This window comes from Hyperolius riggenbachi, chromosome 4 (assembly GCF_040937935.1).
Source record: "Hyperolius riggenbachi isolate aHypRig1 chromosome 4, aHypRig1.pri, whole genome shotgun sequence".
NCBI classification, from domain to species: domain Eukaryota; kingdom Metazoa; phylum Chordata; class Amphibia; order Anura; family Hyperoliidae; genus Hyperolius; species Hyperolius riggenbachi.
Window position 1 is genome coordinate 25,376,665 of NC_090649.1, and position 19,710 is coordinate 25,396,374.

A 19,710-nucleotide genomic window follows, 5' to 3' on the forward strand; every position below is an offset into this window, starting at 1 on the left:
ACACGGATGCTGAGCGCTGCTCCCATCCACACAGCTGTACACTCACCTGATTACAGAACTATCTCCCTACATGATCACTGTAGCGTGTAACACGGATGCTGAGCGCTGCCCCCATCCACACTGCTGTACACTCACCTGATTACAGAACTATCTCCCTACATGATCACTGTAGCGTGTAACACGGATGCTGAGCGCTGCCCCCATCCACACTGCTGTACACTCACCTGATTACAGAACTATCTCCCTACATGATCACTGTAGCGTGTAACACGGATGCTGAGAGCTGCTCCCATCCACACTGCTGTACACTCACCTGATTACAGAACTATCTCCCTACATGATCACTGTAGCGTGTAACACGGATGCTGAGAGCTGCTCCCATCCACACTGCTGTACACACACCTGATTACAGAACTATCTCCCTACATGATCACTGTAGCGTGTAACACGGATGCTGAGCGCTGCTCCCATCCACACTGCTGTACACACACCTGATTACAGAACTATCTCCCTACATGATCACTGTAGCGTGTAACACGGATGCTGAGAGCTGCTCCCATCCACACTGCTGTACACACACCTGATTACAGAACTATCTCCCTACATGATCACTGTAGCGTGTAACACGGATGCTGAGAGCTGCCCCCATCCACACTGCTGTACACTCACCTGATTACAGAACTATCTCCCTACATGATCACTGTAGCGTGTAACACGGATGCTGAGAGCTGCCCCCATCCACACTGCTGTACACTCACCTGATTACAGAACTATCTCCCTACATGATCACTGTAGCGTGTAACACGGATGCTGAGAGCTGCTAGCATCCACACTGCTGTACACTCACCTGATTACAGAACTATCTCCCTACATGATCACTGTAGCGTGTAACACGGATGCTGAGAGCTGCTAGCATCCACACTGCTGTACACTCACCTGATTACAGAACTATCTCCCTACATGATCACTGTAGCGTGTAACACGGATGCTGAGAGCTGCTCCCATCCACACTGCTGTACACACACCTGATTACAGAACTATCTCCCTACATGATCACTGTAGCGTGTAACACGGATGCTGAGAGCTGCCCCCATCCACACTGCTGTACACTCACCTGATTACAGAACTATCTCCCTACATGATCACTGTAGCGTGTAACACGGATGCTGAGAGCTGCTCCCATCCACACTGCTGTACACTCACCTGATTACAGAACTATCTCCCTACATGATCACTGTAGCGTGTAACACGGATGCTGAGAGCTGCTCCCATCCACACTGCTGTACACACACCTGATTACAGAACTATCTCCCTACATGATCACTGTAGCGTGTAACACGGATGCTGAGAGCTGCTCCCATCCACACTGCTGTACACACACCTGATTACAGAACTATCTCCCTACATGATCACTGTAGCGTGTAACACGGATGCTGAGAGCAGCTCCCATCCACACTGCTGTACACACACCTGATTACAGAACTATCTCCCTACATGATCACTGTAGCGTGTAACACGGATGCTGAGCGCTGCTCCCATCCACACTGCTGTACACACACCTGATTACAGAACTATCTCCCTACATGATCACTGTAGCGTGTAACACGGATGCTGAGAGCTGCCCCCATCCACACTGCTGTACACTCACCTGATTACAGAACTATCTCCCTACATGATCACTGTAGCGTGTAACACGGATGCTGAGAGCTGCCCCCATCCACACTGCTGTACACTCACCTGATTACAGAACTATCTCCCTACATGATCACTGTAGCGTGTAACACGGATGCTGAGAGCTGCTAGCATCCACACTGCTGTACACTCACCTGATTACAGAACTATCTCCCTACATGATCACTGTAGCGTGTAACACGGATGCTGAGAGCTGCTAGCATCCACACTGCTGTACACTCACCTGATTACAGAACTATCTCCCTACATGATCACTGTAGCGTGTAACACGGATGCTGAGAGCTGCTCCCATCCACACTGCTGTACACACACCTGATTACAGAACTATCTCCCTACATGATCACTGTAGCGTGTAACACGGATGCTGAGAGCTGCCCCCATCCACACTGCTGTACACTCACCTGATTACAGAACTATCTCCCTACATGATCACTGTAGCGTGTAACACGGATGCTGAGAGCTGCTCCCATCCACACTGCTGTACACTCACCTGATTACAGAACTATCTCCCTACATGATCACTGTAGCGTGTAACACGGATGCTGAGAGCTGCTCCCATCCACACTGCTGTACACACACCTGATTACAGAACTATCTCCCTACATGATCACTGTAGCGTGTAACACGGATGCTGAGAGCTGCTCCCATCCACACTGCTGTACACACACCTGATTACAGAACTATCTCCCTACATGATCACTGTAGCGTGTAACACGGATGCTGAGAGCAGCTCCCATCCACACTGCTGTACACACACCTGATTACAGAACTATCTCCCTACATGATCACTGTAGCGTGTAACACGGATGCTGAGCGCTGCTCCCATCCACACTGCTGTACACTCACCTGATTACAGAACTATCTCCCTACATGATCACTGTAGCGTGTAACACGGATGCTGAGAGCTGCTCCCATCCACACTGCTGTACACACACCTGATTACAGAACTATCTCCCTACATGATCACTGTAGCGTGTAACACGGATGCTGAGAGCAGCTCCCATCCACACTGCTGTACACACACCTGATTACAGAACTATCTCCCTACATGATCACTGTAGCGTGTAACACGGATGCTGAGCGCTGCTCCCATCCACACTGCTGTACACACACCTGATTACAGAACTATCTCCCTACATGATCACTGTAGCGTGTAACACGGATGCTGAGAGCTGCTCCCATCCACACTGCTGTACACTCACCTGATTACAGAACTATCTCCCTACATGATCACTGTAGCGTGTAACACGGATGCTGAGAGCTGCTAGCATCCACACTGCTGTACACTCACCTGATTACAGAGCTATCTCCCTACATGATCACTGTAGCATGTAACACGGATGCTGAGCGCTGCCCCCATCCACACTGCTGTACACTCACCTGATTACAGAACTATCTCCCTACATGATCACTGTAGCGTGTAACACGGATGCTGAGAGCTGCCCCCATCCACACTGCTGTACACAGACCTGATCTCACGTCGCTGGAGGAGAGTGTGTGCTATCCTGCAGAAATGTTTTGCTCTCACCAGAGCTCTGCATACAGTGATGGAATCTGACAAGGAGCGTCTCATAGTGTATGGGAACGGTATGTTGGGGGATAGTAGATTTCCCAACGTGCCTTCCAATTCCAATCGTGATTGTGACCCTTGGCTATCACAAATCACTGACGCTACAGATTGGATAAGAACTTTATTTGCTGGTTGATAGATGGTGTGGTGGTATCTACCATGTTTTCCCAAAAATAAGACTTAAAAAATCTTTGCACAAGAATGTGCTAGGGCTTATTTTCAGGGGATGTCTTATATTTCTATGAACACACAAGTTCTATGCTGTTTGTCCTCCTGCCTTCCCCACTGTGCCGCCTTTTCCTCTGCTGGATCATCCTCTTGTGTCCCCCATGTACCGTTAGTGTCCTTCTAGTGTCCCCCTATCTACCCATGTCCTCCTCCATCACCTGTCCTCCTGTGTCCCGTGTCCCCCTATGTCCTCTGCTGCTCCCAATGTCCTCTGCTGTCCCCCATGTCCTCTGCTGTCCCCCATGTCCTCCTGGTGTCTCTCATGTCCTCCAATGTTCCTCTGCATCCTCCTCTTTCCCCAGCTCCATGCCTCTCTGCCCCAAGCTTCAGCCTATGGGAAGAAGTACAGCAGCTTGTGTTTCAACTAAAGCCAATGGCTCCATTATTGCGCCAATGAATGCATTCGCTGAGTAGCAGCAAGTGCAGTGATTGGCCCAATGACAGAGCCATGGCCCCGCCTGCGAGACTATCGGCTCCTATAATAACACAAGTCGCCATACTTTTTTTCCCCAATTGCAGCTAGGGCTTACTTTTGGGGTAGGGCTCATATTTTGAGCATGCTGGAAATTCCTGCTAGTGCTTACTTTTGGAGGAAGTCTTCAATCCAGGGAAACCGGTTTTGTGTGTGCCATAGAGTCGGTGTTGCTTCCCTGCTGTGAAAGCTTCTCCCTGCATTGCTCCCATGCAGAGTAGTAGCGCAGCGAAGCACTCTGAGCCTCACCTCTCCAGCCGGTGTGCTCCTTCCTCTGTGCTGCCATCATCTACCGGTGGCCGTAGTGACCTGCCGGCAGCATGTATACACTCACGCACGGTTCATGCGGTCCCTACGACAGCAGCACAGAGGAAGAAGCAAAGCCTGCTGGAGAGGTGAGGGTCAGAGTGATTCACTGGGCTAATACTCATTACCAACCCCTCTATAGCTATACATAAAACATGCATCACCTGTCCTGCCTCCTGCCAGCTGGGTACAGTGCGCAACCTACGCCAATCCTCCCAGGGCATCTGTGGAAGAGCCAGCAGCTGGGGCGCAGGGTGATGACATCACTACATACTTCCTGCAGAGCTCCCAACAGTCCCTCTTTGGGAGCCCTGTCCCTCTAGTCCCCCTTTCTTCCTCATGTGTCCCTCTTTCAGGACTGATGTACAGATCTGTATAAATATATGGGGTTTTTGTACTGAAAATGTGTTTAACGGACTCCTTTCATTGAAATTGACATATTTCTTATTTTCAAATGTTAAAATAAAGAAAAACTAGGGATGATAGAGAGGACCGGTGTGGTCTGAATGATAAAACGACACGAGAAGGGGTGTGGTGAGGCATGATTAGGGGAGTGGCAGGGGTGTGTCTTAAAGTGTATCTTTTTTTACTCAAAAAGTCGGGAGGTATGCCACCTGTGCAGATACAGCCCCAGGAAGAGCAGCACATTCCAATGGCCAGCCTCAGGGTAGCCTGGGCACTACATGTTACTAGTGTGTCTGTAGGCTGGTGACATATGCTGTCTTTTACAGATATATTATGGAGGGCTGGTGTCAGGGGCGTAACTAGAAATCACTGGGTTCCCCTGCGAAACTTTGATTGGGGCCCCCCTCAGCTGTTGTTGCTGGAGGGGGGAGCACTGATGGTAGAGCGAGGTGGGGGGGAGGAGTTGGGCCCTCTTTCACACTGCTTTTTGTGCCTGCTGCTTCCTTTTCTTGCACTGCGCCCCCTCCTGCTCCTAAAAATGTCCCTGCAGGGCCCCAGAAGTAGCCCCCCCCCTCCCCCCTCAGGCTTCTCCCCCTAAGGGCCCCCCTGTAGCTGCATCCCTTGCAGTGGCTATTGTTACGCCCCTGGCTGGTGCCCAGTAATTCTCACCAAAGGGTGAAATGTAACGATATGTCAGCGAGAGTTCTGGAATTCCTCATTGACTGTCTGTCACTGATTAATACCAGCTGGGATCGCTCTTGGTGTCACTCGTGGTGTCACCTCTGAGGTGACTTCTCCTTTATGGGGTAACTTCCTGTTACATCTCTATGACAGGAAATTAAGAAAAGAAAAAAAAGACCACCACCGGCAAGTATAGAAATAGCAGTAAAAATGTGGAAGAGAACCTAACCCCTCACTACCCTAGCCACTAACCTAGCCCCTCACTACCCTAGCCACTAAGAACACCAAGTTCCACTTTATAAGGCAAACCTGCACTAAATTTCCCTTCACTTGAAAGGAATCTAAAGTGAGAGTGATATGGAGGCTGCTATATGAATTGCCTTTAACAATACCAGTTGCCTGACAGCCATGTTGATCTTTCAGTCATCAGTAGTGCCTGAAAAGTGCCCAGCCAGGCATCCTAGAGAGATAACAGTGCCAGATATACTAGAGAGATAACAGTGCCAGGTATACTAGAGAGATAGCAGTGCCAGGTATACTAGAGAGATAGCAGTGCCAGGCATCCTAGAGAGATAACAGTGCCAGGTATACTAGAGAGATAACAGTGCACAGGTATACAAGAGCGATAACAGTGCCCAGGTATACTAGAGAGATAACAGTGCACAGGTATACAAGAGAGATAACAGTGCCAGGTATACTAGAGAGATAGCAGTGCCAGGTATACTAGAGAGACAGCAGTGCCAGATATACTAGAGAGATAGCAGTGCCAGGTATACTAGAGAGACAGCAGTGCCAGGTATACTAGAGAGACAGCAGTGCCAGATATACTAGAGAGATAGCAGTGCCAGGTATACTAGAGAGACAGCAGTGCCAGGTATACTAGAGAGATAGCAGTGCCAGATATACTAGAGAGATAGCAGTGCCAGGTATACTAGAGAGACAGCAGTGCCAGGTATACTAGAGAGACAGCAGTGCCAGATATACTAGAGAGATAGCAGTGCCAGGTATACTAGAGAGATAGCAGTGCCAGGTATACTAGAGAGATAACAGTGCCAGGTATACTACAGAGATAACAGTGCCAGGTATACTAGAAAGATAACAGTGCCAGGCATCCTAGAGAGATAGCAGTGTCAGGTATACTAGAGAGATAGCAGTGCCAGGTATACTAGAGAGATAGCAGTGTCAGGTATACTAGAGAGATAACAGTGCCAGGTATACTAGAGAGATAGCAGTGCCAGGTATACTAGAGCGATAACAGTGCCCAGGTATACTAGAGAGATAACAGTGCCAGGTATACAAGAGAGATAACAGTGCCAGGTATACTAGAGAGATAACAGTGCCAGGTATACTAGAGAGATAGCAGTGCCAGGTATACTAGAGAGATAGCAGTGCCAGGTATACTAGAGAGATAACAGTGCCAGGTATACTAGAGGGATAACAGTACCCAGGCATACTAGAGAGACAGCAATGCCAGGTATACTAGAGAGATAGCAGTGCCAGGTATACTAGAGAGATAACAGTGCCAGGTATACTAGAGAGATAGCAGTGCCAGGTATACTAGAGAGATAGCAGTGCCAGGTATACTAGAGAGATAGCAGTGCCAGGTATACTAGAGAGATAACAGTGCCAGGTATACTAGAGGGATAACAGTACCCAGGCATACTAGAGAGACAGCAATGCCAGGTATACTAGAGCGATAACAGTGCCCAGGTATACTAGAGAGATAACACTGCCAGGTATACTAGAGGGATAACAGTACCCAGGCATACTAGAGAGACAGCAATGCCAGGTATACTAGAGAGATAGCAGTGCCAGGTATAGTAGAGAGATAACAGTGCCAGGTATACTAGAGAGATAACAGTGCCAGGCATACTAGAGAGATAACAGTGCCAGGTATACTAAAGGGATAACAGTACCCAGGCATACTAGAGAGACAGCAATGCCAGGTATACTAGAGAGATAGCAGTGCCAGGTATAGTAGAGAGATAACAGAGCCAGGTATACTAGAGAGATAACAGTGCCAGGTATACTAGAGAGATAACAGTGCCAGGTATACTAGAGGGATAACAGTACCCAGGCATACTAGAGAGACAGCAATGCCAGGTATACTAGAGAGATAACAGTGCCAGGTATACTAGAGAGATAGCAGTGCCAGGTATACTGGAGAGATAACAGTGCCAGGTATACTAGAGAGATAACAGTGCCAGGTATACTAGAGAGATAATAGTGCCAGGTATACTAGAGAGATAGCAGTGCCAGGTATACTAGAGAGATAACATTGTCCAGGTATACTAGAGAGATAACATTGTCCAGGTATACTAGAGGGATAACAGTACCCAGGCATACTAGAGAGACAGCAATGCCAGGTATACTAGAGAGATAGCAGTGCCAGGTATAGTAGAGAGATAACAGTGCCAGGTATACTAGAGAGATAACAGTGCCAGGCATACTAGAGAGATAGCAGTGCCAGGTATACTAGAGAGATAGCAGTGTCAGGTATACTAGAGAGATAACAGTGCCAGGTATACTAGAGAGATAGCAGTGCCAGGTATACTAGAGCGATAACAGTGCCCAGGTATACTAGAGAGATAACAGTGCCAGGCATCCTAGAGAGATAGCAGTGCCAGGTATACTAGAGAGATAGCAGTGCCAGGTATACTAGAGAGATAGCAGTGTCAGGTATACTAGAGCGATAACATTGTCCAGGTATACTAGAGATAACATTGTCCAGGTATACTAGAGCGATAACAGTGCCAGGTATACTAGAGAGATAGCAGTGCCAGGTATACTAGAGAGATAACAGTGCCCAGGTATACTAGAGAGATAACAGTGCCAGGCATCCTAGAGAGATAGCAGTGCCAGGTATACTAGAGAGATAGCAGTGCCAGGTATACTAGAGAGATAGCAGTGCCAGGTATACTAGAGAGATAGCAGTGCCAGGTATACTAGAGAGATAGCAGTGCCAGGGATACTAGAGAGATAACAGTGCCCAGGTATACTAGAGAGATAACAGTGCCAGGCATCCTAGAGAGATAGCAGTGCCAGGTATACTAGAGAGATAGCAGTGCCAGGTATACTAGAGAGATAGCAGTGCCAGGTATACTAGAGAGATAGCAGTGTCAGGTATACTAGAGCGATAACATTGTCCAGGTATACTAGAGAGATAACATTGTCCAGGTATACTAGAGGGATAACAGTACCCAGGCATACTAGAGAGACAGCAGTGCCAGATATACTAGAGAGATAGCAGTGCCAGGTATACTAGAGCAGTGTTTCTCAACATTTTATTGGCATGTACCCCTTTTAAAACCCTGTACTCTCCAAGTACCCCCTAGCATCGTAAACATTATCTCAAGTACCCCTTGACAAATATATATTTAATCGTAGTACATGATAATTGGTTTGAAACAATTTCCAAGCACTTACTATTGCTTTTAATTAACTAAAATACTTATTTGGTGTTGTTTAAATAAGATTTATCATTTTCTAAAACTCTAAATTGGTTATTCTTGGTTAAGTATATCAAGCCTGAGTACCCCCTGGAACCTTCAGAAGTACCCCCTGGGGTACGTGTACCACACGTTGAGAACCTCTGCACTAGAGAGATAGCAGTGCCAGGTATACTAGAGAGATAGCAGTGTCAGGTATACTAGAGAGATAGCAGTGCCAGGTATACTAGAGAGATAGCAGTGTCAGGTATACTAGAGAGATAACAGTGCCAGGTATACTAGAGAGATAGCAGTGCCAGGTATACTAGAGCGATAACAGTGCCCAGGTATACTAGAGAGATAACAGTGCCAGGCATCCTAGAGAGATAGCAGTGCCAGGTATACTAGAGAGATAGCAGTGCCAGGTATACTAGAGAGATAGCAGTGTCAGGTATACTAGAGAGATAACAGTGCCAGGTATACTAGAGAGATAGCAGTGCCAGGTATACTAGAGAGATAACAGTGCCCAGGTATACTAGAGCGATAACATTGTCCAGGTATACTAGAGAGACAGCAATGCCAGGTATACTAGAGAGATAGCAGTGCCAGGTATACTAGAGAGATAACATTGTCCAGGTATACTAGAGAGATAACAGTGCCAGGTATACTAGAGGGATAACAGTACCCAGGCATACTAGAGAGACAGCAATGCCAGGTATACTAGAGAGATAGCAGTGCCAGGTATAGTAGAGAGATAACAGTGCCAGGTATACTAGAGAGATAACAGTGCCAGGCATACTAGAGAGATAACAGTGCCAGGTATACTAGAGAGATAACAGTGCCAGGTATACTAGAGAGATAGCAGTACCAGGTATACTAGAGAGATAACAGTGCCAGGTATACTAGAGGGATAACAGTACCCAGGCATACTAGAGAGACAGCAATGCCAGGTATACTAGAGAGATAACAGTGCCAGGTATACTAGAGAGATAGCAGTGCCAGGTATAGTAGAGAGATAACAGAGCCAGGTATACTAGAGAGATAACAGTGCCAGGTATACTAGAGAGATAACATTGCCCAGGTATACTAGAGAGATAACAGTGCCAGGTATACTAGAGAGATAACAGAGCCAGGTATACTAGAGAGATAACAGTGCCAGGCATACTAGAGAGATAACAGTGCCAGGCATACTAGAGAGATAGCAGTGCCAGGTATACTAGAGAGATAACAGTGCCAGGTATACTAGAGAGATGACAGTGCCAGGTATACTAGAGAGATAACAGTGCCAGGTATACTAGAGGGATAACAGTACCCAGGCATACTAGAGAGATAGCAGTGCCAGGTATACTAGAGAGATAACAGTGCCAGGTATACTAGAGAGATAGCAGTGCCAGGTATAGTAGAGAGATAGCAGTGCCAGGTATACTAGAGAGATAACAGTGCCAGGTATACTAGAGGGATAGCAGTGCCAGGTATAGTAGAGAGATAACAGTGCCAGGTATACTAGAGAGATGACAGTGCCAGGTATACTAGAGAGATAACAGTGCCAGGTATACTAGAGATACAGCAATGCCAGGTATACTAGAGAGATAACAGTGCCAGATATACTAGAGAGATAACAGTGCCAGGTATACTAGAGAGATAGCAGTGCCAGGTATACTAGAGAGATAACAGTGCCAGGTATACTAGAGAGATAACAGTGCCAGGTATACTAAAGAGATAGCAGTGCCAGGTATACTAGAGAGATAGCAGTGTCAGATATATCCTAGAGCGATAACAGTGCCAGGTATACTAGAGAGATAACAGTGCCAGGTATACTAGAGAGATAACAGTGCCAGGTATAGTACATACATAGCAGCCCAGATACAGTGTACAGAAAACACAGCCCAGGTACAGCAGAGAATGGAATCCCCCATGCACAGTACAGAGTTCCCAGGCTCCTACCTGTACCATCGCTCCTCTCTGACGGCGTGCTTCCTGAAGGGGATGATGCGGTGGTCGGAGGAGCAGCGGCGTTGGATGGGCAGCAGCAGTGGGGAGGGCATCGGGTGTAGTTAGACGGCTCAGCTGCTGCAGAGTGCAGAGAAGGGAGCTGCACAGAGGTCTGTCTGCCTTCACTGCACACCCAGACTGACAGAGAAGACAGCAGCCTAAGGGAGGAGCCCTGCCACACTGTGCCACACTGCAGGTCCTCCCAGATGTCTGCTGTCACTCTGCACTGTGCCACACTGACAGCTGCACACTGCAGGTCCCCCCATATGTCTCCTATCACTCTGCACTGTGCCACACTGACAGCTGCACACTGCAGGTCCCCCCAGATGTCTGCTGTCACTCTGCACTGTGCCACACTGACAGCTGCACACTGCAGGTCCCCACAGATGTCTCCCATCACTCTGCACTGTGCCACACGGACAGCTGCACACTGCAGGTCCTTCCAGCTGTCTCCCATCACATTGCACTGTGCCACACTGACAGCTGCACACTGCAGGTCCTCCCAGATGTCTCCCATCACTCTGCACTGTGCCACACTGACAGCTGCACACTGCAGGTCCCCACAGATGTCTCCCATCACTCTGCACTGTGCCACACTGACAGCTGCACACTGCAGGTCCCACCAGATTTCTCCCATCACTCTGCACTGTGCCACACTGACAGCTGCACACTGCAGGTCCTCCCAGATGTCTGCCATCACTCTGCACTGTGACACACTGACATTTGCACACTGCAGGTCCCCCCAGATGTCTCCCATCACTCTGCACTGTGCCACACTGACAGCTGCACCCTGCAGGTCCCCCCAGATGTCTGCTGTCACTCTGCACTGTGCCACACTGACAGCTGCACCCTGCAGGTCCCCCCAGATGTCTGCTGTCACTCTGCACTGTGCCACACAGACAGCTGCACACTGCAGGTCCCCCCAGATGTCTCCCATCACTCTGCACTGTGCCACACTGACAGCTGCACCCTGCAGGTCCCCCCAGATGTCTGCTGTCACTCTGCACTGTGCCACACAGACAGCTGCACACTGCAGGTCCCCCCAGATGTCTCCCATCACTCTGCACTGTGCCACACTGACAGCTGCACACTGCAGGTCCTTCCAGCTGTCTCCCATCACATTGCACTGTGCCACACTGACAGCTGCACACTGCAGGTCCTCCCAGATGTCTCCCATCACTCTGCACTGTGCCACACTGACAGCTGCACACTGCAGGTCCTCCCAGATGTCTGCTGTCACTCTGCACTGTGCCACACAGACAGCTGCACACTGCAGGTCCCCCCAGATGTCTCCCATCACTCTGCACTGTGCCACACTGACAGCTGCACACTGCAGGTCCTTCCAGCTGTCTCCCATCACATTGCACTGTGCCACACTGACAGCTGCACACTGCAGGTCCCCCCAGATGTCTCCCATCACTCTGCACTGTGCCACACTGACAGCTGCACACTGCAGGTCCTCCCAGATGTCTGCTGTCACTCTGCACTGTGCCACACAGACAGCTGCACACTGCAGGTCCCCCCAGATGTCTCCCATCACTCTGCACTGTGCCACACTGACAGCTGCACCCTGCAGGTCCCCCCAGATGTCTCCCATCATCCTGCACTGTGCCACACTGACAGCTGCACACTGCGCTGCCTAGACACAGAGGAGTGAATGCACTAAACTAAGCAGATTAATGTGTGTAAAGTCTAACCTACGAGGAGTAGAGCATAATGCAATACATTCCATAGAATTACAGGTGTAAACATAAATGTGACCAGCAGATGGAACTATTGCAGCCACATGATAGCGGATTGTAGTTATCAGGTGCTGCTGTATTTTAGCAGCATGAAATAGAATCTGCAATTGTAAAAGCCACCACTAGAAGGAGCCATTGTCAGTGTCGGTTAGAGATGAGTAAAACAAGGTGCATGATAACCTAGTCCTAGAAAAAGCCAAAACTGAATGATGTCTGCATGGAGCACTTTACAGAGCTGTATTTTGGGAAACATGTTAATGAGTGTCACGGACGGTTGCGGGGCCGCAGGCGCGTCCTGGAACCGCCCGTGAAGAAAAAGCAATCGCACTCGATTCCCTGCATCGATTGCGCTTCAAATCGGTACAATCTGGGTTGAGTGTGTAGGGACAGCTGAAGTCCTTTTCTTAGCAAAGAGAGCACCATCCTAAAGGCTGGATGACTCTTTTGATATGCTAATGAGCATGAGCCTAATCTGCCCCAGAGAGTCCCTGGCTTCAAGCTGTGCTGATGGCCCATCCATCAGGTATAAGGTGACAAGCACCATGGCAGAAGCAATCTAGTTGGGCTAAAAGCCAGACCCACTGGCTCATTCCCAGCAGGGGAGGCGACACCTCGCTGGCTGCTCCAAACTTCAAAGAGCCTTTGCCTGGGAATAACCTGAGTCTCATAGCAAATCCATAACTTCCCAGATCTGTCATATTTCTGGGGTTCCTGAGATGGCAGCTTCGCCAAACGTGGGGGAAGTGTAGCATGAGCCCCGGTGCTGGTTCTGAGGAAGTTTCAGAACATTCTGAGGTAAGGACTGCCAGTTAGGCAGTTTGAAAGTGCCTGATGATACCACAGGGGTCCCACCCCTCATGTCTGGTATCAGGGCGCTGGGTAAATCAAGACAGACCTGAAAATGTTAATAAATCTGCCCTGACCTGTACGGTTCTGTGAGATAGAGCCCATATATGGGTAGATATGATTTCTAGCCCCAGGATAAGGGGAGGGCTCATCTCATCTTCTAAGGGGGTGTATGGCTCCCCGCCCTCACTCCCTCCTATTGAAGCAGGGGCATAAGAATGGCAGAGGACCCAAACTCAGTGTCCTCCACACTGAAACATCTTGCACTCATCAGATGCCAGCTTGAGGATATGCTGGCATCCACCTGGTCTGAACTCTGAACTCAAATTGAAACCCAGAACTCTGTTTTCCCACAAAAAAGGACATCTTTCCAGGAACTAAGTATTTTTCTCCCTTCTTTTATTTTTTATACTGGCTATTACTGTTTTAATAATTGTTGATTTTAATAATTGTCTGTATATATTAATTATTTATATTGCGTGAATAAACGACTTTCTCCAAGTCATTCACTGTCTGCTACCCTGCTTATCAGCACACACAGAACTGATCCCGGGTCTCTGAAGATACGCTACTGTTTGTTTGTTGTTGGCTAGACAGAATACCGTGTGGTTAACCGTTTTATTCGCAGGATTAGTCAGTTAATGGGCTCCACGGTCCCATGGTAACCGCGGTGGTGGCAGTTTACTCTGAACCAGTAGGTGACGTTGTAATTACCCGTGTCTCACAGGCTCTCTTCTGAGTTGTCTGCGGCTAATTCTTAACGGTTCCTGCGCATTGACTGCGACCAGAGTTCGCACGATCTGTGCGCTGGCACCGTTTAGAAGGCTAAGGGCGGTCAGCCACTAGGGCTCCTGTGACAGTGTTAGGCAGCAGTTGGGACCTGTGTTGTGCTGAAAGTATCTGCGATAGCGCTAGCGCTATCGAGAAACGAACTAATTCGTTGATGTAGCTGGAAGGCAATATATTTTTTATATATACAGAGAGACTGTGTAGCCAGTACCCCTCCCCAAAAGTTTTATTTTATTTGGCGTGGAAATGTCCGGGAACTACAAGAAAATGTGCCTGGCGGACCTGCAAAATCTTTGCCAAGAGAGAGGCATTGATGTCGGCCGCAAGAAACAAGGGGACCTGGTAACGGAATTGTTTCAATGGGATACCCAGCAACTGCAGGAGCTGGATGTGTCTGCTGAGGTAGACGCTGACCCATCTGACTCAAGGCAAGGGGAACCAGAGACTGAGACTCCTGACCGTACAGAGGTTGTGCATCCTGAGGGCCCTGCATCAACAGTTACGCAGGAGAATGTCAGTGTGGACCCCAATCCCAGAGTTTCTGAAAGTACTCGCCTGGAACCGGCCAGTACTGGACTGTCCGTTTGTACTGATCCGCTAATGCAGCAGGCATTACAAAAGCTGATGGACACTGACCTGGACAAGTACCTGCAGTACATGCGTGAGGAGCGCCAATCTGCAGAAGCGCGGACAGAGCGGCAAATGCGGGAGGAACGGGAGCGGCAAGCCGCTGCTGCTGCAGCCGCAGAACGCCACGCAGAGAGGGATGCCGCTGAGCGAGAACGGGAGCGCCAATCTGCAGAGGCGTGGGAGAGACGACAGCATGAGCTCAACATGGCAAAGGTTCAACAGGCCAGCCGGAGTTCACCGCCCAGCCTCCCTGCTGAAGGAGCTGCACCACCCGTAAGTGCAAAATTTAAATTTGCTAATATTGAAAAAGACACAGACATTGACTTGTTTTTGCGGTCTTTTGAAAAAGCATGCCGTCAGTATCGTCTGTCCCAAGACCAGTGGGCCAGACATCTGACACCTTTGCTGCGCTACAAAGCGCTTGATGCCTTCGCAGAATTGCCTGCGGAGAAGGATAATGATTATGCTGCTATAAAAGACGCTATCATTACTAAGTACCAGCTGACGCCAGAAGCCTATCGGAAAAAGTTCAGGGCCTGGCAGAAAAAGCCTTCTGATTCGTACCGAGATGTGGCCAGCAGCTTGCTCACCACACTCCGCCAATGGACACTAGGCCTCACCAAAGGGTCTTATGATGTCCTGGAGGACTTGATAGTCCTGGAACAATTTCTGAACATTTGCCCTGCTGATGTACGCCAGTTTGTGCTAGAACGCAGGCCGGCTTCAGCAACTGTCGCTGCAGACCTTGCTGAGACTTTTGCAACTACCCGGGTGGCTGATACCCGCAGAACTGTCCCATCCAGCTGGAGAGGAGGTCAGCCCAATACCTCGGCAGACCCTCCTGCCCCTGTGAGCCGTCCGCCACAGAGGCCACCCAGCGCAGCTGCTGCACCCAGGCCTGCAGCGCCTGGAGAGGTCACCTGTCACTACTGCCGCCAGCCCGGACACATGAAGTTCGACTGCCCGGAGCGGAGACAGACACCACCAGCACCTGGATCATCTGCATCACCTGCACCTCACCCACAGCAGAGGCAACCCGCCAGCGAACCACAGCCTGGATCATCAGATTTTATCCTGTTTGCCCGCGGAAAGGAAATCCGCGACCGAACCGACCAGCAGCAACTTGTTAGAGTGAATGGCAAAGTTGTCACCGGATTCCGAGACACCGGAGCTGACATCACGTTAGTTCACTCACACCTTGTACCAAAGGAGAGCATCAGCTCCAGCCGATCCCTTGCCCTTACTGGAGTAGAGGGCACCCTTTTCCACATAGCCCACGCGAGAGTGAAGCTGGATTGGGTAGGAGGGGTCCACGAAAGGGTTGTTGGGGTTATGAAGGATCTCCCAGTCCCTGTGTTGCTGGGGACTGATTTGGGCAAGCTTGTGTCCTACTATGAACCTGCCACGACCGCCTTGTCGCTCACGGAAGGAGACGGACTCTCCACCCACCACCAGGTACTTTATACACTTGGGGGAGCACCAGGGGGAGGTGGGTTGAATGTGCCCAGTTCAAGGGTACCAGGTTCAATAGTGCCTGCTTCAAAGGCACCTGAGTTTGATGTACAGACTGTCTGTTGTGATGATGCTGTAGCTGTACCTGAGTTTACTGTACAACCTGTCTGTAATGAAAAAATGTCTATACCTGTCAATGTCATTACTGCATGCAATGATGATTTGAGTAATGTCCGTCTGTGCCATTCTGACAGTGTACCTGTGCTAGCAGTACCGCGCAGCTGCACTGCTCAGAACCCGAGCTCAGAACAGGTGGAGGGGGTTCCGGCCTCCTCCCCCTCCTCTGACCACAGGGATGAGACCTTTCAACCGCTGGCCTCGTGTGACATGAGCCAGTTGGCTGAAACTGACAGCGCCGTATTCTCAGCCGCACTACAATGTGACCCAAGCCTGAGGGTGCTCAGGCAGCAAGCCGCTGAGCCCCTCGCAGACGGGGCCGCTTTCAAGGTGTACTGGGAAGGTGGGAGACTGTACAGTGAGTCTGTACAGCCCCCTACAGGTAGATCCCACGCGAATACCAAATGGCTTGTGGTCCCGAGTGCGTTCAGGGGACATGTGCTGAAATCCGCACATGGTAATCCTCTGACAGGGCACTCAGGGGTCCGCAAGACACTTGCCGGTATTCGGAAACAGTTTTATTGGCCCCGGATGAACAGGGATGTAGCAAACTACTGCAGAGCATGTGCCGTCTGTCAGGAGCTGGGAAGGTCCAGGGATCCCCGCGGGGTTTCCTTAGGTCCACAGCCACTTAGCAGGGGAACCCCGCGTGGGCTGGCTGTTGACCTAACCAACCCACTGCCCGTTGTCAGCAGTCCCGGCAGACACCACGTCCGACTGCAGTGGCGCAAACGCCCTGTCCAGAACGGTCCATGTCGGGTCAACCCTGAGGGTAGCAGACCGCGCCCGGTCCAGGGAAACCGAGCCACAGGCTCCAATAGGTTTTCCCGCCGCACCGGCAACCCGAGACCCGTCAGCCAGGTTGGCCGACACGCAGCGGGCAGCCGACCCCAGAACGCCAACGGGGAACTAGATCAGATCTCGCAGGTTAGCGGCAACGACACACATCTTGCTGATGAATGTCTATCTGCCTTCTCCCCAGGGAGGGCTGTCACGGACGGTTGCGGGGCCGCAGGCGCGTCCTGGAACCGCCCGTGAAGAAAAAGCAATCGCACTCGATTCCCTGCATCGATTGCGCTTCAAATCGGTACAATCTGGGTTGAGTGTGTAGGGACAGCTGAAGTCCTTTTCTTAGCAAAGAGAGCACCATCCTAAAGGCTGGATGACTCTTTTGATATGCTAATGAGCATGAGCCTAATCTGCCCCAGAGAGTCCCTGGCTTCAAGCTGTGCTGATGGCCCATCCATCAGGTATAAGGTGACAAGCACCATGGCAGAAGCAATCTAGTTGGGCTAAAAGCCAGACCCACTGGCTCATTCCCAGCAGGGGAGGCGACACCTCGCTGGCTGCTCCAAACTTCAAAGAGCCTTTGCCTGGGAATAACCTGAGTCTCAAAGCAAATCCATAACTTCCCAGATCTGTCATATTTCTGGGGTTCCTGAGATGGCAGCTTCGCCAAACGTGGGGGAAGTGTAGCATGAGCCCCGGTGCTGGTTCTGAGGAAGTTTCAGAACATTCTGAGGTAAGGACTGCCAGTTAGGCAGTTTGAAAGTGCCTGATGATACCACAGGGGTCCCACCCCTCAAGTCTGGTATCAGGGCGCTGGGTAAATCAAGACAGACCTGAAAATGTTAATAAATCTGCCCTGACCTGTACGGTTCTGTGAGATAGAGCCCATATATGGGTAGATATGATTTCTAGCCCCAGGATAAGGGGAGGGCTCATCTCATCTTCTAAGGGGGTGTATGGCTCCCCGCCCTCACTCCCTCCTATTGAAGCAGGGGCATAAGAATGGCAGAGGACCCAAACTCAGTGTCCTCCACACTGAAACATCTTGCACTCATCAGATGCCAGCTTGAGGATATGCTGGCATCCACCTGGTCTGAACTCTGAACTCAAATTGAAACCCAGAACTCTGTTTTCCCACAAAAAAGGACATCTTTCCAGGAACTAAGTATTTTTCTCCCTTCTTTTATTTTTTATACTGGCTATTACTGTTTTAATAATTGTTGATTTTAATAATTGTCTGTATATATTAATTATTTATATTGCGTGAATAAACGACTTTCTCCAAGTCATTCACTGTCTGCTACCCTGCTTATCAGCACACACAGAACTGATCCCGGGTCTCTGAAGATACGCTACTGTTTGTTTGTTGTTGGCTAGACAGAATACCGTGTGGTTAACCGTTTTATTCGCAGGATTAGTCAGTTAATGGGCTCCACGGTCCCATGGTAACCGCGGTGGTGGCAGCTTACTCTGAACCAGTAGGTGACGTTGTAATTACCCGTGTCTCACAGGCTCCCTTCTGAGTTGTCTGCGGCTAATTCTTAACGGTTCCTGCGCATTGACTGCGACCAGAGTTCGCACGATCTGTGCACTGGCACCGTTTAGAAGGCTAAGGGCGGTCAGCCACTAGGGCTCCTGTGACAATGAGTTTGTGCCACTATGATGAAACGCGGAAAAGCAGCCGCCTCTGCTCAGCGTGAGGCGGCTGCTTCTTTGAAGGGCAGGGCAGAACGCGGAAAAACCGCCGCGTCTGACGCGGCGGTTAGCTCGCATGGCTCCATTACTGACACCCTGTCCCTGCGCGGGGAGGCCGCCGCATGTGCTGTGAGCGGTGCGACCAACCCCGCGCATAGGACCACAGAGACATTGCTAGACAGTACTGGTGTGGCTGGGACTGATAGTCCACCAAGATTCAGAATGAAGCGCGTGCGCGCAGAGAGGCAGAGCTTATATGGCAGCCAGAAGAAGGTCAGCTGACCAAGCTGGTCAGCTGACAATTCTGTGTCCTCCCATTGGTCCAGCACTTAGGGAGGTGCTGGAGAGTGTCTGTGAATATATACTGCTGGCTGTTCAGTTGTTGGTTGTCTGGCGTTGCGAACACAACGTGGTAGCACTCAGACCTGTCTGTATCTGTGCTCTAGCATAGTTTCCAAAGGTGTTGACGGCCACGGATCTCACACCTTAGCGTTAGGAAATTATATTGTATTATCTGTTATGACCTTCTGCTTGCCTGACTATTCTGCTGAACTCTTATCCTGTACCTTGCTATTCTGATACTCTGTTGCCGAACCCCGGCTCGCTCTAAGACTCTGCATCTGCCTCCTGATTCTGTACCTCGATGTTTCTGATACCCTGTTGCCGAACCCTGCTTGTTTATTAGACCCCGCCTCTGCCTTCTGAATCTGTACTGTATCTGTCTGTGTGGTTACGACCTGGCTTGTCCGACCTCGAGAACCGACCTTACTGTCAGAGGCGGTTCCCAATCCTGGTAGTGACACTCCCTCCTGAGTG

At 49.9% G+C, this 19,710-nt stretch overlaps 1 protein-coding gene across 7 annotated transcripts in view; it reads right to left on the reverse strand.

The window, feature by feature from the left end:
• MAPRE3 (microtubule associated protein RP/EB family member 3) overlaps positions 1 to 19,710 on the reverse strand; it is a 148,898-nt gene that overhangs the window by 58,862 nt on the left and 70,326 nt on the right. The window contains exon 1 of one of the 7 annotated variants that reach the window (XM_068279873.1): positions 10,727 to 10,912. The exons of the other annotated variants lie outside the window; for them this stretch is intronic. Within the exon in view, the coding sequence (XP_068135974.1) occupies positions 10,727 to 10,827 (101 nt within the window). The 5' untranslated portion in view covers positions 10,828 to 10,912. Of the gene's footprint in view, positions 1 to 10,726; positions 10,913 to 19,710 lie in introns of those variants that run through there. 7 annotated transcript variants of the gene reach the window in all.